The sequence below is a fragment of the Apteryx rowi genome, unplaced genomic scaffold, assembly GCF_003343035.1.
Source record: "Apteryx rowi isolate R43461 unplaced genomic scaffold, aptRow1 scaffold_470, whole genome shotgun sequence".
Classification (NCBI taxonomy): Eukaryota; Metazoa; Chordata; class Aves; order Apterygiformes; family Apterygidae; genus Apteryx; species Apteryx rowi.
In genome coordinates this window covers 294939-319515 of record NW_020450728.1, presented here as the reverse complement: position 1 = coordinate 319515, position 24577 = coordinate 294939, and the positions used below count along the sequence as shown (strand labels likewise).

General features: G+C 36.2%; 1 protein-coding gene across 1 annotated transcript in view; it reads right to left on the bottom strand.

Annotated features, from left to right (window-relative positions):
* Nucleotides 1-24577, bottom strand: part of KCNH8 (potassium voltage-gated channel subfamily H member 8) — a 207236-nt gene that overhangs the window by 134915 nt on the left and 47744 nt on the right. Inside the window, exon 2 of the mRNA XM_026078147.1 lies at nt 4480-4713. Within this exon, the coding sequence (XP_025933932.1) occupies nt 4480-4713 (234 nt within the window). The remainder of the gene's footprint in view (nt 1-4479; nt 4714-24577) is intronic.

The window sequence follows — 24577 nt, the reverse complement described above, 5'->3', positions numbered from 1 at the left end:
TCGTCAATTAGAAAATTTTAATAAATGTCTCTTTTCTAACTGCTAGGCTTACATTTCCCACAGACATAGGTTATTTCAGGAGACTGCAAAAGCTGGTGAGTCAGTTTATAGAAAAAAGGTACTATACAACTCCTGTAAATTACTACTGTGGCACTGAAGTTTCAAAATATTACAGGACTTTAGTGAAATACTTCAATTTTCAGACAATAATTAAAAGTAGATCTTTAAACTTCTTGATGGAAGAAAGGAACACCATTCCTGTAAAGAGAAAAATACTTTTTGTAGAAAACGAGCTTTACGAAAACTTAACTTTCTTTAAAGAAAATTAAGCCCATTTCTTAAAAAAAAAAAAAAGTTTTGTTTGTTGTATTGGAGCCTTTGTTATCCTGAAGCCACATTATTCAACTGTACACCTATGGGAATGGCTATAGATAATGTCTCAATCTTGAGGCTTATTTCTTTTCCCTGTGGTTGTCATTGCTGTTCATCTGAGAACAGTGTTACACCCTAGACTTTCTAATGGTCTTTTAGCCATGTATGCAGGTATGCAGTAACTCTGCAAGAGACTCTGACTTTCATTCCTTCTCCACTCATATTCCACTCTCCTGAAATAGAACCTTGTTCCTGAGCTCTCTTCCAAATAAAAATACAGAATTATTAAAACATGTATTCTCCAACACTGTTGGGAAGGGTCAGACAGAATACCTTGATTTTTTTTACACTGATTCTTGAAATTAAAGAATTAARAAAACATATCTGAGATATGAATTTTATTTCAATATCAAACCAATAACCATGGCATGCCTTCTCGATCTTCTAAAATACCAAAAGCTTACCAAAACCTTTAAGGCCAAGAACTATAAGACACAYAGCCAACACACACCTAAGTGCTTAGAGCAGTTTACAGGTAGAAGATAACAAAGCGTTCCTTGAGTCCCAATAGTCTTATCACAGAATGAAGCCAGCTCAGCATATGGCCAAACTCTAGGGCAACTCATAATCGTGGTTCCAGCAGCACCTTCCGGCTCCATTCCTCTGACAGGGGGGATTTTTAATTGCCCACAAATGCTTGTGCAAACAGCCCTATTGCTGGCCTGGGGAACAGACACAGCGGACACCACACTGAAGCTTCTCAAAAGTCCATTAGTCACCAGTGGCCATCATTGATGATGCAATGTTTCATGCAAGTTGCAGATGTACGGTAAGAGGCCAATTTCCTTTTAACTAAAAGAAGTTTGTAGGGATACTGCAGATCACAGGGGTGTGGGTGTAAGAACAGACCCCCTTTTAAAGGCTAGAAACTGATTTGAGACATAGGGAATGGTTTCTGATGGTTTCTGGTAAGAATTAAGGTAAGACCTTCCCAGCAATTGAAAATGAAGAGCTTACTTTGGACTGAGTATGTGATTACAGGGCTTATTGTCACATCCTCTTAGGCTGTCTACAGAAAAGAAAAAAACTCCAATCTGCTGCTTGTTAGTACTTTAGTTTGGGGACTTCTGAAGACCTTATTTAACTTTACATACTTGCAGCTGATAAGTTTCTTCAGTGTTTGGCAGGGAGAAAAAGAAGGGATTTTCTAAATGTAGYTCTTTAGCATAGTGTTCATCTGTTTTCAGATCACTCTAGAAACAAGTTCCAGGGAGTGGGTTCTCTTCTCAGCTGCACTGATAAATCCCAAGCCACTTGAATTCAGCAAGGTTATTTTGTATTTACATTATCATAATCGACAACTAAATTAGTTGCAGATGTTTTCAACAAAGTGTAGCAGTCTACTCTGTCAGCTCAGAAGTATCCCTGACACTGCTCTTTAGATAGCATAGCAAGTTGGCATAGAGAGTATGTCAAGGCTATCAGTTAGAGGAGTCAAACCTACTATAGCATTTTTGTTTAAACATTACAGAATGAGCAACTTTTCCTGGCATAGAAACAGAACTGTCTAGGCTGTTTTAAAGCTATCGGGATTAGTTTGAGTTTCTGCAAAACAGTATTAAGAACGTTCAGGGGAATTTAAAATGTTAATCTTAGTTTTTAAACTCTGAAACAGTCCCTGGGTTGTTCTTGTAACATCAGTCTTGGGTTGTAACCTCTTCTATGCTGACTGCTCTTAGGTTTTCTCCAGCAGGACCTCAAGTGTTTTGCTTAAGGAGACTTTGCATTTGTGATCGTATGTTGAAGTTACTGACGTTCATTTAGTCTTGTAATTAAGCCTGCAGAGCAAGTTTGTACCTCTAAACAGAGGACTAAAGCCAGATACCCAGTTACACAGACATCCTAAAGTGATAATAGGATATTGAAATTTTACCCTATGATGACCAGACCTTGCTCATCACTCTTCTCCCACCCATCGATGTTCTTGGCATTTACTTTGGCACCAGCCCAATTGACAATTACTTTCAGTATCAGGGGAGCCTCAAGTTAGCCATACAGTCATTTGGGGGCCATTATTCTGAAAGTTCTTTTGCCTTAAAATGCTTTTAAAACATTTGTCTGTGACACWGACACCCTTTTTTTTCCTGCCAATGTTGAATAAGCCTAACTGCATCATAAGTTCAATTTTTTTTTTCCAGAAAAAACACTCAACTAAAATGGATGAATGATTTACCAAATTCGGTGTCTGTACTATGCAGCTATGTTGAAAAAACAAGACTATTTTTAAGAAAAATTTTGCTTTTATTCCAGAACAGTCTCATGTTATTTTAATACTTATTCATTTCTGCTTCCCATTTGTACAGAAATACATGAAAATGGAAAATATAATAGGCAGTAAGGGAAATTTATTCATACTGAGAAAACATCTTGGAATGGCTTTTATTCAGATTATACAAAAGGATGCAAGTAGGATGGATTGTGGGAATGCTTTTATCCTAAACAATTTCCCTTTGCCTATTTATCTATGGTTCAACTGTTTCATTGATAAGCAAATTGACCTGCAATTTTTTTGTGCCTGCACTGATCATACCTGTTACAGGTTTGAAGCACCCCTTCATAGCACAAAGGAACCACAATTTATCCTTTAGGACCAAGCCAGTGAAATGAGTATAGTAGCTTTACTTCTTACATTTACATACACTGAAATCTTTCTTACTGTGTATAATCATCACTCTACAATACTAGGGAAAAGCAGCCCTTATGTTTCTGGATTAAGATAATTTTTTTTCCCCACATTCAGTTTCAGATTTGTAAATCCTGTCTACTTTCTTTGAATAACCTTCCTGAAACACAGGTTCAAGAAACTGTTGGAGTCTCTTTCAAATGCTAAAAAACTAAGAGGAGGAAGCATTCAACAGCATCTTCAAATAACTTTAAAATTCATATTATGAAAAACAGCAGTCATGAACCGAGTCAACTAGGCAATCTTTCTCTCTTTTGTATTAGTCAGAGAAAGAGGGGCCATCTTCTCCCAACTCTCTAAAAGACTGCCTATCTTCTTGACAGTATATTCCTGTCACTTTTATGAAAGAATCCTTAAAGGTGTTTAATAAAATAGTAATAATATTCGAGAGGAAAATGTTTCAGTAGCAAAGACACAGATAGGACCTATAAGGAAAATACGTAGCCTAAACACATACCTAGAAATCATGCATTTAAACAGAAGTGATGTTTAACAGGCACCTATGGATCATTAAGCACGTGGGAAGGCTCCTAGAGCACTGTGGGAGTTGCAGTCCTATTTGTATCCCACAGTGTCATCTGTGATGGGTGGCACAGTTCAAAGGCCACAAGAAATATGGCAAAAAACCCACTTACCTAGTACGTAGACTGAAGGAGCCTGATATAAATGACAAACTGAAGAGGGTGCACCATGGGTTACTTTCTTCCACTGTACGCTTTCTCTTTTACTAAGTAAGCATCCTTGTAAATGCCCCACTGTGAGAATGAAAGCTTTTAGAGTGAAACCCAAAATTTACTGAAGTCTATGAAGTTGCTTAATGCTCAGAAAATTTTAATGTGACAGTACATACTTAAATTAGAGTACTAACCCATTTTGAAAATCGTGACTGATGTGTTTATAGATAGTGGCTATGGAGAATGAGTCGCTTAGACCAGTCAGTTCTGAACATTTTAATGAAGGGGCTGAAAATGTTACATACCCATTTTCTATCTTAAGATGAATATTAATTTCTGAATTAGAAAATCAGCAATAGGAGTCAAGACTTCAGCATGACAAGAAGTAGATACAGTGTCATAGTGAGTGCAGAAAATACAATGCCTCATAATGCAATTTAGGACTCTGAATTTCTTCTTCTACGTGGCTTTGTAACTTGTCACGTAAGTTACTTTAGTTACATAAAATCACTAACACAAATATAAACACAATCACAATGTGTACTGCAAGAATGTGTCCTTATTCAGATGTATTCCTGTAGATCTGATTATAGACATACAAAATCATTACATGCATATTGTGTTTTATACAGGTTAACGTTAAGTTTCATACTTTGGAGCTAAAAGAAAACTGAAGAAAGAAAAACTTACCATTCTTCTTATAGAACATGATTTCTCCTTTGAATTCTACCTTTTCCTCCAATGACTTCTCAATTTGAAGAATCATCTGCTCATTTGTTTCAGCACCGAGTAAAAATTTACAACTGCAGCTCTTCTGCATGACTTCAGTTCGTGCAAATCCAGCAAGCTCACAGAAGCCATCTGAGCAGTAAACTATAGGGAACCCCTTTGCCACCTGAGCATTTGCAAGGATGAAGTTACTATCTGTAGAAGAACACAAAAGTAAAACATGAATTACAGTCTGAACTCTACATCGTTTGATGAACTGCTTTCTTTAGCTTTATAGGCAGGCACAACTGGGCATGCATTTTAAAATGTGTCAGGTGCCTGCAAACAAGACTGCAACCTAGACCATTAGTCTGAACTGAAATCAAGTCTTTTAGCCTAAAGAGCACCTTCATTCAGTGGTTCCTCATGGCTATGTACAGCACACCTTATCATATCCTCATGCAGTAATTTAAGATCACTGCCTCAGAGCTGCTTAGCAGATATAAATTAGCACATCAAAACCACCACCTGCACAGAGAGTGGTGATGAACATGGATGTTTTGGAGAAGATTCACAGGTGCTAAATTACGCTGTCACTCAGATTCCTCTACAGTCAGAACAGACACAGCTGTATCTTAAAAATAGTTAATCTCCCTATGCTCTCAATAGGCTAAAGCTCACCTTTATCAACAACCAGACTTATTTCTTGTATATAATCCTTCAAAGAAATCCTTAGAAATAGAGTTGAGGCACACTCTGGGGCCATGTGGAATCATTTGCCTTCTGCTTTTTTCTTTCTTCTTCTCTCTCTCATTTTTTTTTTTTTTTTTTTTAAGGAGGAGATTTCATTCAAAAAATACTATCAGATATCTTTCAGAGCCCCATCATAACTCTTTCATATAGAAACAGACATATCAAAGATTCCCTGCACTGTGGCACCTTAATGCATTTTTTTTTTTTTTTTTTTTTACTTCTACAATGTGTTTAGGATGTAACTAAGAAGTATTAAAACTGGTATTTTGATATGAAAACATTTGGACACCAACCAATAAAATGGGAGGTTCTCATCTGAATTCAAACCTTTAAGCAAAGTTTGCAGGCCAATAGCTCATTTCCACCCTTATGGAAATGTCTTTGAAGGTTTTCTGCCTTAAATTCTCATCCTCAGCTTATGTTAGCAGTTCTAGCATTATAGGGTTTTTCAAATTAGCATAGGGATGCTTTCCAGATGTTACATAAAAGCCCTCATATTGTATTTTGTCTGTGGTTCCTTGTCTTCAAGGGGGAAAAAAATGCAGTTTTGTGRCAGGACTCTGTCTACACTTCATATTGAGGGAAGAAGAACTACTTTTTGACTATTGCTCATTAAGGCAGGTTTACCCTACAGCTTGCCAATGGGAACTTAGGAGCAGTCTAGTCCCAAGACAGACACTTCTTATTTTTCATAACTGTGTGCATGTGAATGCATGTGCGTGTGTTAAGGGAAAATACTATTAACTAACCCAACATCCCTTGATAAATATTTATACATTTTAGACAAAAATGAATAATTTTAAATGAAAAATTCAGGTTGGTATGCCTAATCCCCATACAAGGATATATTATTCATGAATGGGGAGGGGAGGAGCAGAATGCATAAACTAAAATATAGCAAAAATAAGTCTGATTCAGCTTTAACTGTCACAAGAGTTCTACATCCATGAAATTTCATCAACTACATTACTCTTTATTCACCCAAGGGATAAAATACTATGGCTGATGTTGCTAAAATTTCAATAATTTTAAGACAGTGCCGAGGTTTATTAAATGATTAATTTGCTCTCAAGACTTTGCTTCATTACCTTTTGCTCATATCTAATTAAAGTCTTTCAATAAGTGATTGTTAAATTAAAAYAGATTTTTCTCACTTATCAAATACCTATTTTAAAAATGTATTTTAGTTCAGTGCAGTGCTTGACTTAGCCTGTCATTTTTATTTGCCTAACCAGGGAATAAGTATCATTACCAGTCATGCATTGACATGCTGCTCCCTCTGTCAACACAAAACTAAATTCCCACACTACTAAGAGAATTAAAATCATATGCTTGCACTGCAGTTTAATGATGGTGTTGCAGTGTAAGACCTGCAGGTCATGCATCCCAAATGCATCTGTAGCTATCAAATTAATTTACTCCTGGGTTTCTTATTGTTTAAGATTAATTATGCAATGCAAAGACATTCTTCTTTTTAATCTAATTGTTTTGAATTACATGAAGCAGAGTATGGAAAACTGAAAGGACAAAAAGGGTAGGGAGGATGCTATCTGAGTGTAGGAGTGCTTGAATATTATTATGAACAAGAATACAGTGGAGCTTACCAAGTATATCATGATTTTATGAAACATTTAAGGTGGCCAAACTCTACTGTCATTTACATCAAAATAAAACTATGTCACTTTTGGTGACTTTAACATTCACAACAGGAAAAAAAGTTACTTCTAAAAGTCCAGTCCAATGCCTGCTAGAATCAGAGACATTTTTTCCGTTAACATTAGCAAATGTCTGATAAGGCTTGTGAGCCTGATTTTGCTGCACTTTTGGAGGACAACAGTAAAGCATTAGCTTCAGGAAAATAAAATCAAGATTATGATTTCTGTATTTCTTGAGCTTCAAATGGTCAAATAAAATAATAAGTGAKGCAGCTATAATCCCAAACTAGTAGACTAAAGGAAATATGTAAATCATTTATTCAAGCAATTCCTTGCAACATTTAAAGATCAAGCAACATAATTTTGTCTGGTAGTCATCTCTGTTTTCATCACATCCTTAAGAAATATTTATTAGGTGATAATTAACATTTACCTAATACACAAAGGAAAACTTCTTTTCAAACACATCTTAAAGTATTCTGGTTCAAAGCATGTTTATTTATATAATTTATTTCTCTAACTTGGAATCTTTAATAACAGTTACTTTTATTGTGCACATATAGCACCATAGCATATTCCACAAACTGTTCAGGTTTCAGTGATGACAGAGAAAAACTCAGTTATTTAATTCAACACTCTTCAGTGATGATTACTGAGATCTTAAAATCCAGAGCAAGAAGAATGAAATTTTATTTAGAATAAATTGTTTGAAATTTATAGACTAGAAGCCAACACCTTTTTTCTTATTTTGAATTTACAGTAGGAATGTTGAAGTGAGCAATATAAATCTATCAGTTTGTATATTTTTGATATGTGATTATATGTAGATCACTTCTTTTCCATAATAATAAAGAGGTTGAGTTTCACTTTGCACTTCCAGCACATCAGCATAAATATTAAATTAATTCACTCAGGCTGATTGTACTTGCTGATCAGCTTCTAAATGAAAGTTGAAATGGGGCAGTACTAGATTACAGAAATATGGCATATTTTAAAGTCATTAGATTTCCAGATATAACACAATTTTGTGGCCACACTGGTAGGAAAATAAAAGTGTTTCTAGATAAGAACTAAAACCTGGCTGAAATTCAAGTTTTGTTGAGAAAGACGTAATTTTGAGCTTTTCTGACTGCATAGGAGTGCAGGTCATTTGCAAACAACAGAGTGGAACTTCTGCAGATCTCCAGACCACCTGAAATAATAGATCTTCCCAAAATCTTGAATAACGCTCTTCAACTCGGAAGTTACAAGTACGGTAAAACTGTGCAAAATAAATCAAAATATCCAAGTTGTGTACTTAAATGTTAACTCTGAATAAAAAAAGCTTGTATGTTCAAGCATACATGTGATGTATAAAGGCTGCTTTTAAAAATTCTTTTAAAGAAGAGACAAGAAGCCTAGACAAAGAAATCCAACATTTGATAAAGTTTTTCCTTTAGCAGCAATACAGCAGAAATGGATGAATACAGCAGAAGTATTCCRCATGTATCCACCAGAATTTAAAAACAAATTTGTTTCAACTATGCTTCTTTTCCTTTGCATTCATTTTCTGTGAAGATTGAATGACTCTTTTCACTTGAATGTTTGTAGAAAGAGTGATATTAGAAGCTGTCATGCCTGCATTTGCTTTGGAAGCAGTACATATTGGAKTGGATAGGACATTGATCATCAGCAGAAGACTCGCATGGTTTCCTGAAACTTTCACTGGACACAGAGCACAAACTCAGGCACAATTAAACAAGCTGAACCAGAATCATGCTAACCACGTCTTCAGTCACAGACTTAAACACTATTGGCTTTTTCAAAGACTATATTGATATCTGAAGATTATAACACAAGACACAGAGATTTATATCACACAATATACCATGTAATACCAAAGGACAGGATTGTTAAACTTCCAACAACAGAGTTTCAGAATTGAGATAATTAAAGGAAAAGTCTACTCTGCAATTCTCTCCTTCATAATTAACTCACACAATTTATCTGACTGTAATGAGATGATGTTACATTTAAACTCAGCACTCCCTTGCTAAATCTGTCAACTTATTTAGAGAAAAATGACAAGAGTTCTTTCTCTAATATGCTAGCTGTCTGCTATAAGTCTCACAGTAGTATTTCCCTAACTCTTGTAACTGTTCTTTTCAATCAAAGCCCAGATGGTTTCTGCAAGTCTTCATCAACTTTATCAGTGAAGGGAACATCTACATGACTTCTCATGTAACTGATCACAACCAAATACCATTCTAATTTTAAGTATTTTAGTTATTTATGATTGAAATAATAATAAAAGCCTACAAAAGAAAAAAATCTCAAGCAATAAAGGAATTTACATTACTTAAACAAATGATTCACATAGCTACTCTGTAGAATGGAGACCAGCCCCAAATTCTTCCAGATAAAAGGAATCACTACATTTAGGTTTGATTTCACAGTTCCTGTATAGGCAACTTAACAGGAGAAGTCTCATTCTAGATTCACTTAAGCTAGTGCTACAGAGAACATGAACATATTGATAGTTGTTAAGAATAGTTAATTGAATGATTAAAATAGTATATGAAAATATTAAGCTTTATGTCAGCACATTTAGATGTGAGAGACTTTAATTAGAGTTCAAGCTTGTTTACCAGCTACTATGCTTTCACTGTGATTGAGACCAAAATGATTTTATAGCGCACACACTTCCAAATATTGAAATTCCTCTTGAAAATCTCAGTGAAGATAATTGAGTCAATAATGCGAGGCTAAGACTTGTTCAGACCTAGGTGAGTCAGAAATAGCTGTTTACTAGTACCTCTCCCCACTCTTCATTAAAAGGCATTTTATATTTCAATGAATTTGCAGTAGTACTGCAAAAGGTAGAACTGTTGTATAATAGACCACAAGCATGGATTGATGAACAAAGGACCCATCATTATAAGCTGTACAGTTGGTTTAACTGGTTAAGTAATTTCATATGAAGGATGACATTTATTTAATTCTCAGTGAAATATATAATTGGATAACATTTACTAATTCAGAGTACAAAATAATATTTGAAGTACCTAGCCCTAAGGATGGACTCAGCTTGAGGGCCAAGCTGCCACAGCTCCCAACTAATCTGTGGTGCCAAAATGAATTCTCACTATGTACAAAAGTTCTGAATTAAAGAGCTGAGAAATCAACCTTTTGCTCTGGATTCACAATAATATTTAGTCTGATAGTGAAAATGCTTCATGTCACACAATATTTATAGTTATAAAAAGAGTTAAAACTGTATTGCAGTTTAGCAGGAGATATTGACATGAAACTTGAGCAGTTGGATGCAAAACCACCTCACAGTCTAGTTGATACGCACAGGTAGTAAGTCATTTAAGGGGGAAAAAAAAAAGTCATTTAAGAAACTCGGTGCTTAATGATCTCAAACCCACTCTTCAGTGCCATTAATACACCACATCAGCACTACAGCTTTCTTTATGAAGAACAAAAACAAAAAAAACCCAGACAGTACCTATTCCTAGGGCAATGCAGACCAAAAAGCCAGAGAGTATCACACCCAAGAGGAGTGAGGGGACTGCAAAAGCCCCCAGCCAAAAAAAGCACTAATTTGAAGGGAGCTGATAGTGAATTGGATTCCGGGGAGACACAGATGCACACGCTTAATAGCAACTCTGTTACTGCTAACTTATTAGCACAGAGGACCGTTCAAGTAAAACAATCATCACAAGCGTAAAGTATCTGGATGATCTAAGGCAACTGGACATATATCCCAACTTCAGGAYCTACGTTATTCAAAGTCACAAAGCACCAAGACAAAAGAGGTAATAGACAATATGAATGAGTTTCTGCGAACTATCTTCTACACTTAGTATTTATGTCATTTTAATTTTAAAAATGTTTTGTAAATAAAAAAACCTGTTCATAGAGAATAAAGCTGGGAAACATTTTGCAAAGATAACTTTAAAGTTCTTCAAAATTAAACTTCATTAGGAGAAGCAGATATCTATATCTCTTCTTCAGAAGGAAATTTTAAGTAGTCTAGAATATCTCTTTTCACTTTTTTGTCATTTACCACTTTCTATTTATTTACCTGGTGTTACACATACAGTATGCATAATAACTATTTAAATGCAATATATAAAGTTGAAGCAAGGTTGCAATGTAACATTTTTTTTCTTACTTTTAAAGCTGTGTTAATTTTGACAAAAAAAAATAATCAGTGAAGATTATTACTTTTTATTTCACCAGATTCATTTGTGCTATTATTGTGCAAGGACTGACTGCACGTAGTACTGACTTAACTGAAAAAACTATATTGCAATGGTCAAATATGTACATGCCAGTGTGCAGTTTTATATGTATTGAAATGCTGCAAATAAAACAGCACTGATGGAAAAATAAAATAAAAAAAAGAAGAAACTAGCAGTGAAGACACACTGCAACTGATGAGTCACCAGCATGGTATAACAATGTACAATGTCATTCAGAAGTTTCTCAATGGGAATTAAAGGTGCTTGTTTACTTGGCAGAACTGAAGCCTTCATCCCTGAAAAAAATTCAGCTGTTGTTTGGTTAGAAACATAAATGGTTATTTTCTGCAGTGCACACTGGAGAGCAAAATTCCTGCCTCCACAGGAAACATATTTTATAATTTCTCCAATAAAGTAGGTAAAAAATTTAAGTTCATCTACAAGGCACAAGGGCCATTTGTGTAATGCAGCTATACTTAATTTGCTGTTTTTTTCAGACTGTTCTGATAGTTTACACTTCGCCTGGTCCTATGGATGGGACAGCTATAATTCGGACTAACATATTGAGTTCTTACATGCTCAACTCATGATCTAAGACTGTGGGATCTTGATTTAACCCCAACAGCACAGCTGAGGAAAAAGGTTTGCAGATCAACAGTCCTCACGAAAAGAAGCATTTTCAAAGACAGGAGTCACATCCTTGTCAGACATCTGCATATCTGATCCCGCCTATACCTTTTGTTATCGCTTGCTTGAAATAAGAATGAAATAAGGAGTTAAAAGATGTTTTTTTACAGCTGTTCTTACCACTAGCCGTGTCACCTACTCACAATAGGTGCTGATCATACAAGATTTGCACCATTGTATAATATTTTTTGGCGTTAGTGTCCTACATATGCCATTATTAAGTACCATGCCTGCTGAGCCTGTCTGTAAACTCCTGCAGCGGATAGCTCTTYGGATATTTGTCCTCAACATAGGTACAGATGCTGATGTTGCAATATATCTGAGTAGGCAGATGTTATGGATTTGCAAATAGAAGTAGTTGAAGAATATAGGGACTAGACTAACTGGCTGTTATTACTACACACCAGAGGGAAAGAAAGCAAGCTACATATTCTGAATCCAGTGTGAAATGTCTTTAAAATACCATTTTCCTGTCTCATTGAAACTTAATGCTCCATTCTTCCTATGAGACAATGTTGATTATGGAGTGGTAGCCCAGGGGGCTGGAAAATATTCTGATGACAAGAATACTGGAAATGAAGGACTAGATTTCTTTACAATGTGATGATTTAGGGTTGAAGAACTATTTAACTACTGTTGAGAAAGTTTCATCTTATCACTTGAAATGCATAGAATCTGTGGAAATTTATTTCCCCATTGGAAGTGACCATGGGAAAAACCCCGTGGTACAGCATATTCAATACAGGAAAGAAAGTTAACAGTAAATAAAGAACATATTTTTAACTCAGAAATATAAAGGGATCTGAGGACACAATTGAAAAGCTTCATGGCCTTTCCCTTTTGTCTTGTTTAGACCATGCAAGGCCGGTTGAAACTACTTACTGTCCACACACTGAGCACAGGGAACTCCTAGTCATTATTCATGGAAAGAATGAAGGAGAAAAAATTGCATTTGCAACCCCTGAAATAGGCCATGGAAGAAACTGAGAACAAGCTGTACCCTCTGAATACTAGAGACTCCAGCAAGGCACACATATCATAAATGTACTAATTCTCCTCTGGCAGCAGTGGGGSACCTTACAACACTATTCATCATCTGTACAAAAGTGATCTAACCTCAAAATAGGCCCAGACACAGGTCTGTGTTTAATGAGATGGCAAAAGGGACAGCAGTCGTCCTTCCTTCAGCGCCATCTGCCTAGTGTAGCACTTACACTGGGTGATGGAGCATTCTCAGCTTCCAGCCCATCACTATCACAGATGCATCTGGCCCTGCACATAGTAACAACACATAGCTTTTGTATACAGTTTTCATTCCCACATGCAAGATACCCGAAAAGCAGTATCCAGACCTTCCTCATGTTAAAAACACTGGCTGTTCAAATACCATGTAATACATACATTAGTGTTATTGTCTCTGAATAAGAAACATTCAGCATTTCACACAAATGCTATAGCTATATGACCCTAAAGTTACTTGAAGTGGCTTAAAGGTATTTTCATGTACGCTAGCTCATATACATCATTTCTGGGGTGTTCATTGTCATGTTAACAATCCTCTACAACTCCCATAACAATGTGAAACTACCTTATGAAAACTTCTACTGAAGATTTTTCTTTATAATTATTACACTTCAATATTTAGATGCCAATACAGTGCCAGGGCTCCAAGGCTAAGAGTGACCATTCTGAGCCTTTGCAGTTTACATGCTCCTCTCTCACTTCCTGAAATTGAACAGAAATCTTGAATTAATTTTAACAGCAAGAAGCAGCAGTCTCCCATGTGTCTATTCCTATGAAATGAGCTCTCTGATAACAGCAGGAACTTCTGAATGCAGTTTTCTCAAGAGAAGCAATGCTAATCTAAAACGATACTGTGGAAAAGAAGTCTGTTTACAGAATGTTCTTCTGACAGATTGATACAAATTATGTCAAAAAGATGCTTCAGAAACTGATGAGCAGTGTCCAGGGAATGTCATTTTCAGAACAGGTAGAGTTCTATACTGCACTATTTACAAAGAGTTTTACTGTGGACTCCAAACTCGCCCTTGCTGGAGCTTGGTTTCCTCTTAAATCAAAATAACTCTGAGAATCTCACAAGAGAGCTCATTAATGTTGTATTCTTGAGTAATACCTGTGAGCAAAACTTCTTTTTGGGGTGGAAGGAAATGGGAAGGAGGTTACAGGTGGGGATGTGGTTAGGTTACCACTTTCAAAAGAAAACATAACACCTTGTTTTGGGTTTCCCAGCTGAGAACAACCTAGTGAAAAATCCAGATGGAAAAATGCTGAAAACTGTGGAGCGATCACTGTTGTAAGTTAACAAAAAAGCAGAATAATCTTAATGGAAAAGTAAAGTAGGTGTCTGAGAAGCACATAAGCAACTGTTTCTTATAATGAAGCTATTATGGACAGCTATCTTTCAGTTAGCACCTCCTCAATGATTGGCACTAATTAGGGCAGGAGTGCCTGAGCCTTGATCTATTGATTTGTGCAAAGATCCTAATAACTAAGGAAGAAACTGCTTGGGGAATCCGAAAGACATGAAGTGAACATTGTCAAAAAAGGTCCTCTGGAGAAAGATCCAGATTTTGGCCGAAGAAGGGGACACAGTCTGAGAAATTCAAAGCATCTGGAACTTCCTTGCAGTAAGGAGAACAAATTTAAATAGGCAATAAAACCATCAGGCTTTTGTTTACCTTAGAAGAAGAAAAAATAATCTGGTGTCTTTGTTGTCTCAGTGACAGAAAATCAGGCACAGTAAAAGGCAGCTGTCAAAAAAACTCATGCATTCAACCTCAGAAAACTTAAACAGTGCAAACAAGAAGCAGCATGCCAAAATCATGAAGGAACTGAAGATACTTGTTTATTCCAAAACCTAGGCCTTTGTTTTGTATCTGCGTGCTTTGTTTTATTTTAGTTCTTTTTTAAAGGAAATAAAGAAGCTACATAACACAAAACAACCATTGGCATTTGCCAGTAATGTTGTTCTCATTCTGATGTGGAACAAAACCAATCCCCTCCTTCCCAACGCCACCCCAGAAAAAAAGATGCCTTAGTAAATCAAAACAAATAATATTTCAACATTCGGTAATTAGCTCCAAATAAACCCTCCAATATCTCAGAAATCTTTTTTATTTATTAATTATTCTGTAATGAGTCAGCGGCATTAGGTAACCAAGCAAGTTTTCTAACAATTTTTCGGTCAAAAATATAAGTTTTGCTTTCAACTAAATTCCACTTACTAGTCAAAAAAGTTTCAAGTAAATAAATTTTGCCACTTTACTTTCAAGACAATGTTGACACTATTTTTAGCCTACAGGAATGAAGTATGCAGATGCTGCAATCAAATACTAGTGACATTATGGGAAGCCTGAAGTCTTGCCTTGCCAAAGCCCAGTCTAAAGAAAGTGATTGAGAATGTCTTAACCAAATGGCAACAAATATTTGTATCTGATTGCAAAGCTTTGAGAGAGAGATAAATATCTTATTCACTCAGAGGCTATTGAAATAATTTGTAGAAAGCCTGGTGTTTATACCATGGTTTGGTTYTCTATCTCATCAAGTAGAAATGACACTAAATACACAGAGGAAAAAATATTAAAAAATACACCAACACACAAGCTTTTTAGCACAAGCTGCACAAGGTTCTGTAAGTTACACTTATTGAAATCACCAGAAGTAGAAGAAAGCTGTAAATGACAACATGATTATACTATCACATTTGCTATGCAATCCAAAGATGTAAATTCAGTATCTAGAACAACAATCACTTTCTGTTTTGAATATAAAAAATTATTCGGAGACACGGTAAATCATTTCTCCAATTTAACCAGCAGCATTGCATACTATAGCAGTAAAGTCTTTGTCTGTTTTGTATCCTTTTGCAGTTCAGGTGGCCAGAATACCAAAGGGGTGTTAACATCTCGTTTAGACAACTAAACCTCAGTACCAAGGTCAGAATCTTCATCTGCACAAGAATGGTGTGAAGTGACTTCTTCCAAGGAGTTACTGAGAATAAGGCCCTACATTTATCATATGGGAAACCTATGGAGACTAAACTCTGTCTAAACTAGACTGAGCACTCTCTTAAAGCACTGGAACTGGATAATATCATTAAATATCTAAGCCACTAGAGAATTCAGAAGAACGTTTTAGTACTATATGTATGTAGTACTGTAGTACTACATAGTACTACTGTAATAATACTACATAGTAATACTACATAGTACTATATATAGTACATAGCAATACTACATAGTACTACTACATAGTACTATATATATGTAGTATAATACTATATSTWTWTAGTACATATGTACTATATGTATGTTGGTTTTACTTACCAAGCGGATGCACCTGACTGTGCCCATGTTTTCTCTTCATGTAAGTTAATGGCAAAGAACATCTATAACTAAGTGAGGTTCTGTCTTGTCGGTAGTCACGGAAGTAAACCATCCTCTGCTACCAGATGTCGGAGTGGGGGGACGGACCCGGAGTAACGATGAGTCTCAATATGAGTATGGTCATTCTCCCTTTATTAGAGCTTACACACAGTATATATAGACAAGCAATAAGCATGCACTAGCAATAGCTGTATGATTGGTTTACAGTCTGTTCACGCGCCTAAAGCGAATACACGATTGGTGCAAAGTTGCTGTTCACGTGGAGGGGCTTGTCAGCCCCCTCCTTTACTTGTTTACCACTACTTGCCTTCCCCTTCTGTAATGGTTTAGGAATGCTCAAGGACAGTTCACATAGCCATGGGATCCTCCCTTCATCATGAAGGCAGGATTGCTCACTTCTAAGAGATCATGCCCTCTCTCGCTTAACCATTCTCCCACACTGTCTTAATTGGAAATTCTTACTAGGATGGAGGAAAAACACAGTTTTTTCTTGCTGTTTTGTTGTTTTTCCTTTTATTCTAACAAAATAAGGTGACTTGAAGTAGGAGCTGGGATTCTTATATTTTACTATGGTGTAAGAAAATCGCTTCATTTCAGGCCTCCCCATATATGTAAATATGAGCAAATAGGGTAATGATACATTTTGTGCACAATGGCATAGAGTAACTTTCCTTGGTTTTAACAGTAATACTGCAAGACCTGTTTGAAAACATCACAAAATCTGCTGTTTGCTGATTAAAAACAAACCAACAAAAAAGCATGAAATTCAGCCYGCTAAAACAAACAAATACTCCCAACACAAACAGAGAAAACTTATGGCATAGTGGATTCGCACAGAAAATAACTAACAAATGTTGCACAGTGCCTTAGGTATCTTAGTGCTGCAGTCTTAGTAATGCTACGGGCCTGCTATTTGCAGCCTGGTAACCTTTACCTAAACTATTGAGGCAGTGTTTCCAGAGCCTCTGTGGCATTATTCTTCCTTTATTCTTCTCATGCTCTTGTTCTCATATTGTTGTTCTCACAGCCTTGCACCTGCAAACTCCAATAGCATGTTACAGCAGGTTCTCATGGGAAGCTCCGAACACTGGTAAAATTCTCCCTGTTTCCTTACCGCACTTTGTAGATTTTAGTTTATTACAGAAAACTAAAACGCTGTGTGCAACACAGTAGATAATAGTCTTTTAAAAACTTGATCAATATTATCTAATAATTTATGTACACACAGGTTTAACAACCAGTGTTCAGCACTGGCATCTAATTTGCATACTCTAACCAACGCTAATGCCATCAGAAGGGAGCCTGAGCAGCTCCCAGTGACAAATATATAGCACTAAGGGAAAGCAAGGTGAGAAATCATCTTCCTCTTTGCCACCGGCTGCACTGGAGAGAACTCCTCCAGAGGAGGATGCTCATCTAGGGATCCTGTCACTGCTCTTCCCAGCTGGTCACTGGGGAGAGTTTTCCCTTTTCCCTTCTGGCATTCTCTGCTTTGTTCTTTTGTTTTTCTCCTAAATTGCTTTCATCATTAGTGTTAATGTATGCCATCAGCCATGGATTCCACTACTAAACCTCTGTGCATGTAAGCCCATCTCGATATCTATTGTGCAACACAAACTTCTTACTCATTCCTTATTCTCATCCTCTGCTCTTGACTATGTGGCTTTCCCAGTCCCTTATGCTTTCTCTGTCACCCAGCTGACCTCATCAACTAAGCCAGTAGAGAAGTACTACTTTTTTTTTTCCTTGCATTAATGTCCTGCCAAATTAGAAAGATGAATCCTGCAGTCAGATGAGAGCAGAACATCTGTGCAAGGAACAGTAGACTGTAGAAGAAGGAGGGATGTGATCTCCCCCTTTAGATGTCAGCAAGTGGTAGATGAGCTTAGCTAATTCTTTGTATGGCAATATACGTAACTGACTTTGGGTCAAAGTGGTCTGCAGTAGGGAGCAATTTGTGAGATCATTAAAAGACACAATATTCCAGAAAAGGGGCATCTTTCAACAAACACGTTAAGCTGAATACTGCTGCACTGTTTTCTACATTAACATGTACTCTTGTGTGGGAGTCACATCAGTGGAAAACTGAGCAGCCACAGCAGAAGCCAAAAAGAAAATATGTCTCAGGGAAAAATGAAATCTCTGATCAATGCAATCATCCAAGTACTAAATAACAAGTAAGCATCTGACGCAGTAATAAATTGAGATTCATTCAGAAGACAGATAAAAGTCTCCCAACCCTTTCAGAACACTTCTTCCAGGCTTTACTTCTTCTGTCTTTCCCTTTCATAAGGCTTTCAAATAGTTTTTAGCCTCAAGTTAGATGGAAAGACCCTTTAGAAAGTCGTGCAAGAACTTTTCTTGCCCCAGGGAAACTTGATCATCCTTCTCACTCTCAAAAAAAAAATAGAAAGTCCATAGCCTTAGTTTCCTGACCTCTCAAAGCCTTGCATGAATACTAAAGCAATAAAGACTTCTTTTCACTCCAGGAGACAAAGGAAATGAAGAGGCAGACCTCTGAAACTTGGTTCTTATTCCCCTTTTTTATTGCTATTTATTTCACTCCTCAGTATCACTTGGTGGTGGTGCTGGCACCCTTCTGTCAGTATTATTAACTAACTTGAATTTTGGTAGATTCCTTGTTCTAGTGCATTTTATAAGCATATATAAAAAGGAGAGTCCTAAACTGCCTAAATCATGAACCAAATTGTGACTTAAAAGAGAATATGGAGAGAAAAAAAAGAACTAGATGAACTAAGGAAAGACAGTTGCTATTAGTATAATTAGCCTGCCATTTCGAGAAGATATTGTGGGATGCAGCTGTCTATACAGGTCAGATCATTAACCTCTTTGCTATGCTTCCTCACTCTACTTCATTAAAGAAATTCCAAAGGGAATATTACATAAACAAAGTTTTGTAGATATTATTAAAATAGTGTTAGTACTGCAATACCATTGAAAGACTTAAATCTTTTGAAGAATAAAATGAATTCTATTTTACAACATATGAAAATGTGCAAATAATTATAATCATTTAAAATTAATTTGAATACTGTCATAATGTTAGTAAGACTAAGTTTTAAGTTTTGCAAACTTGTCCAAGAGCAGCAATTGTCCATTTTTCTAACCCACCAATCAATCCACTACCTGCCAAAGTGCTCCTCAGAAGTAGGAAATACTTTACTTAGTCTTCTGGAAACATTCACTACCTTTTAATTATCTTATTCATATGTTTGCTTCAGAAGGACCCACGCTCAGAAAAATAAGTCAAACAATAAACCATACATATACACAAAATGTAAAAATTTAAACGGATATGTCAAAGTTTCAAATAAAAGGGTTTTCATTAAATATTTTGTGGCTTTCTAAAATATAAATCAAAATTAATAATGATAAGCTATTTCATTTACCACTTCATATAACACAGAAACAAAAATGTAAAACAGCACACAGTGAAAAAAAATCAGTTAAAGAAAACCATTTCCCAAAGCTTTTGTTCTTCTCAGGATATAGCCTCAATAATGGATTAACAGACATTTTTGCAGCATGCAAGAAAAATAAATATGCTTGGACCTCTGAAAAGTAATTCACTGATGATATTTCAGTAAAGGGTTTTTCGTTGTTTTTTTCCCCCCTACTTTTGAAAATGAGTAGATTGGCAAAGTATGAATGGCATTGAAAGGTCCAAGCTACATGCTGTAGGGCCTACATTTCCTTCTTCAGAGGCACTCTCAGCAATTTCTGTCAGTTACAGAGGTCATTCAGGTCCTCTGCTTTAAACAACTTTGAAGGTTATTTTTCCTTCATTTAGTCACCTGTTGTGGCCTCAGCTGCCATTATAGTCCCCAGAACTATTACTATTTCTTTGAACAGTCTGATTTCTTGGGGAAGGGTTTTTTACAATTGCAAGATTCATCTTGCTTTTTATGGTAGCTGTCTTTGACTGGATTTAGGAAACAGGAACTAATTAGAGTGGAATAGAAAAGCATTTGACTCAAACTTGAATTAAGCAAAGATATTAGGTTCACATATTCTTGAACTTCAGTCTACTGTACTAAAAGTGTGTAGCATGCAAAAGGTTAATCACACTGACTCCTGCCATCACACCATTTAATCAACTAATCTTCTTCCTGAGCAATTTTCTCTTCCATGTAAGCTTTCCTCAAAAAGAGTAAGTAACCATGTTCTGGGCTGGGGTTCCTTGCTCTTATCCCAGACTGGAAGAGATATGGCAGAGACATAATCTGCTCTCACCTACATTCCTAGAGTAGGAGACCAAATAATCTGGCAATCATCTGTACAAATTTCAGCTTCCATTACAGGCGAAGGAAACTATGCAGCGTACACTTAATATCTTCTATTGTAAAGAGAGGCAACCTTAAGATTTCTTTTTTACAAATATATACCTGTACAATTAATCTCCACATTTTCAATTAAAATCCAGCAACTTTCACATTTTTCATTTGATTGTGTATACAGTAATTTGGTTGTTTAGGTAATTTGTTGTTGCCTCATTTCTTACTAGCATGCCAGACATTTTCATACACTGCTCTTAGCTATGCTGTTTCTCACTTCAAGAAGTGAGATACTAATTGAGCCAATCACATTCAGCTGGTAAAACTAATGACTGAATCTTACTTCACTTTCTCTAACTGATAGCAGATTGAAAGAGATGATCTATTTTTTCTTTTCCAAATCCAGTATTACTTGTTTCTTTAAAAAAGAACAATATCTGACCAAATACTTATRTTGTTACAGAGGCATATATGCAAGATTTGTATTGATCCTGATATTTCTGTAACTGAGATGTTTCATTTCCTAAGGGTTTTTCTCCCCGTCAAATGACAAGTAAACAGAAAACACAGAATCACAGAATCGTTGAGGTTGGAAGGGACCTCTGGAGATCATCTAGTCCAACCCCCCTGCTCAAGCAGGGTCGCCTAGAGCACATTGCACAGGATTGCATCCAGGCGCGTTTTGAATATCTCCAGAGAAGGAGACTCCACCACACATTCATAACAAGATTAATACATCATTTACAAAACATTTCAAGAATATTATAATTCACAAGAAGCCTGCCTCTCAGGCATAAGACAGATGTGTCCTATTCATGTCCCGCTGCACTCACCACTACATTTCTCAGAACACAGAACTACAGAGAGTTAACTGACATTGTTAGCAACACCCCATCTGATGCTTTCACACAAAGCGGCAATGTCCAAGTCAGCTTTATTTTGAAAGCAAGACATGGTGTATGTGTGCTTGTTGCCTTGGATTTGCATTTTCTGTACTTGATTTAGAACTCTAGGAGGATTCATGACAAGGAAAAAAATCCTAAGTAGGCCTTTCAAAAGAGAATTATAGTAAGTTGATTATAGATGTTCCTTAGCTATTAGCTCTGAGAGAACTAAAACTCATTTTATGAGGGATTTGCAGCTCTTAGCCACTGACTTCTTAACTACACTCCACTTTGACTAGAGCACTGTTATAACTGCTTACATCCTCCTCCTTCTCTATTGCAGTACCCCTTATCTCCTACATATATCCCTCACAATTCCTGCAATTCTACTCTTTCTTCTTCTGGTCCATATTTATTTTAGTTTGCTTTCATTCAACATATGAAAAGGCAGAATAAATTTTCCTTGCCTGGAGGTGTGAGTGTCCTGGTTGGCTGGCTGGTGGGTCAAGAGTTGGACCTGTCCCACCTGAGAGGCACAGGTAAACCAAGTGGAACTGCTTCTCAGATGCTGAGAGCCAAAAAATGGCTTTCGTGATTTTATATGGCTTCTGGTTGTTTCTTGTGAAAACCTATTACACAAACTTCCTATTTCTTAAGTCATCCTGCATGTTTCCAGATCATTTATTTTTGTTCACCACTGCACAGTATTTTTTCCAGAAGTACCCAGTGTATACACTTTTCTAATCTTATTGGCCTGAAGAGCCCAGATCAGATGCAACTCTCCTCAGAGCATATCAACATACGTGATATCTGCCCACAAGCAGATATTTACCTTTCAGATTTTGTTTCTCCAATCTATAAATGAAAACCATTGCAGTCACTTGGGTTTGTAGTGTGTTCCTGCCTCCCCCCAGTTAAAAAAGTGTGATTGGTGGACCTAGGTCTTTCTTGTGCATGTTAAGCTGCTCAAAATTAAATGCTACTGTTCATGAGTCAAAGACAGCAAATCCACAACTAGCAATAGCTAAAATGTGGAAAGTCTCAAGCTTGCTATTGACTGGACATGTAAATGCTGTTTACATTCCTTCATAGGATTCAGGCAGGAGCAGTGAGAGCACTAGTCCTGAAGTACCCTCCTGTTCTCTGTATTGCTATTATTTCCCTTATTACTTTTTACTTTCATTTCAAATCGCTGCAATTCAAAAATTGTCTCTAGACCTATCACCTTATTCTCAACTTGCCTGTCACAATATATACCAATAAAAGGTTATTCTTGTGAAAAAATAATAGTATCCAAGGATTAAGCTCTATATTTGCTTTTTCCAGTTTTTACGTGTAGTGGATGTTGAGTCCTCATGAAAATCTTCAGGGGAATGGACCCCAATAAAAAACTTGGTCACGTGCAACTTCTTTGGCCTTTTGTGTTTCTTTGGAGTCACAAGCATGCACACCAAGATCAAGATATAAAAAAAGAAAATAAAACTCTGTTCTTACTAATCAAATTTTATGTAAAGATAAGAAGCAGGGGTGGGGTGGCAGGGAGAAGAGAAAATCTTTCCTGAGTTTGCCTCATTGTTTCCTGCCCTTGATTCCCTAAGGAAACAAATTCATAATGTGAAGGAATGAATGCCATTTTAATCAGTACATATTTTTTTTCTGCTTTCAGAAAGGGGTTTATCAACTTCATCCTTAAATATATATATTTCAAATCTCATTTTCCATGCTCTCAGTTAGTCTGGTATGTCTCCAAGGCAACTCACTTGACCGTAATGAACCTATCTGACTCTAGCAAAGATTAAAATCTGGGAATTCAGATTAAGCTCCAGTACTTTGAAAAGTATTGCAGTTGAATACAGCACTTTTTTTTTCCCAGCAGCTGGCAAATTAGATTCTGATTTAAATATTATTCATTTGCATCTCACAGAAAATATTTTCTGTGCAGATCCAAGGAGAGACAATAACTTTAGGATCACAATCCAGCAATTAAGAATATTATAATTTAATAAAATTGGTTATCAAAGAGAAAGAGTGAAACTAACTAATGCAATAATCATTTTAGGTTGCTGTTAATTTTAGTGTTAATTAATATAACTTGTTTCCAGACTTTCACATTCTCTCTTTTATGAACTGTTTCAGTCCATTCTTGAACAGATGTTACACTATTTATTCTCTTACTAATTTTGGTTTTGTTGTTGTTTTAAAATTCCTTCTCCCTGCAAAACAATAGTGCTGAAAAACATTCAACTGCCAATCTGAAAATACATGACAGTCTTAAAAAAAATGTTTTTTTTTTCTTGATAGTTTTGTCACCTGTATCTGCTTAGGAAAGAAAATACATTATCAAATGTGCAACTCGCTTGGTAAATTAATACACTTTAAACTTTTATAAGTACTAAAAAACAGCAACACCAGCAGCATTTGTAAAACAGAGCATTGTGAAACTGTGCAAAAGATTTTTCATTGAAAAGTCATTTCAAACTGATAAAAGAGTTACACAGCTTTTGCAGCTTAGTTCATAACGTGATTTTTCCAACCATTAAGAGTGCAAGCATTACATAAACTTTAGATCGGAATGCTTGTATCCTTTGAGACACTCACCATCCCAACCCCAGTGCAATCACTTGCTGAATGATAATTCTCTTGGCTCAGTTTCTTGAAAATTACAATTTTTTCTCTCCAACAGCTGTAACTAAATCAACACTTTCCATTGCAGCAGACCTGAAGTTACCTCAACTTCTTCACCATTATTGGTGTCAAACCTTTTCAATATTATATATATCTGAAAATCACAAACAGTAGAAGAAATAAAGAGACTTTGAAGAGCCCAGACTATACCATTCATTACTAGAAATGCAGCCTTTTTACAAGAAGGGAGGTAGCAGGACCTTTGACAGGYTTTGTAGAGAGATCTATGTCTGGATGAAACTTGACTGTCTGAGAWGAATGTGCTGTAGCATACAGAGTCAGCTGAATAAGACTGGCTGTTTAATAATCAGTCACTTGGCCTGATTATTAAAGATTATTTTCCTATTTTAACACCTATTCTTTTACTAAAAGATAAACAAAATAGAATTGAAATAAACAGAAAATTTAAAACCAACCTGAATCCAGAAATAATTGTAGTAGACTTGTGCTCGAGAATCGCTGGTCAGACTAAAGTACATCAAAATG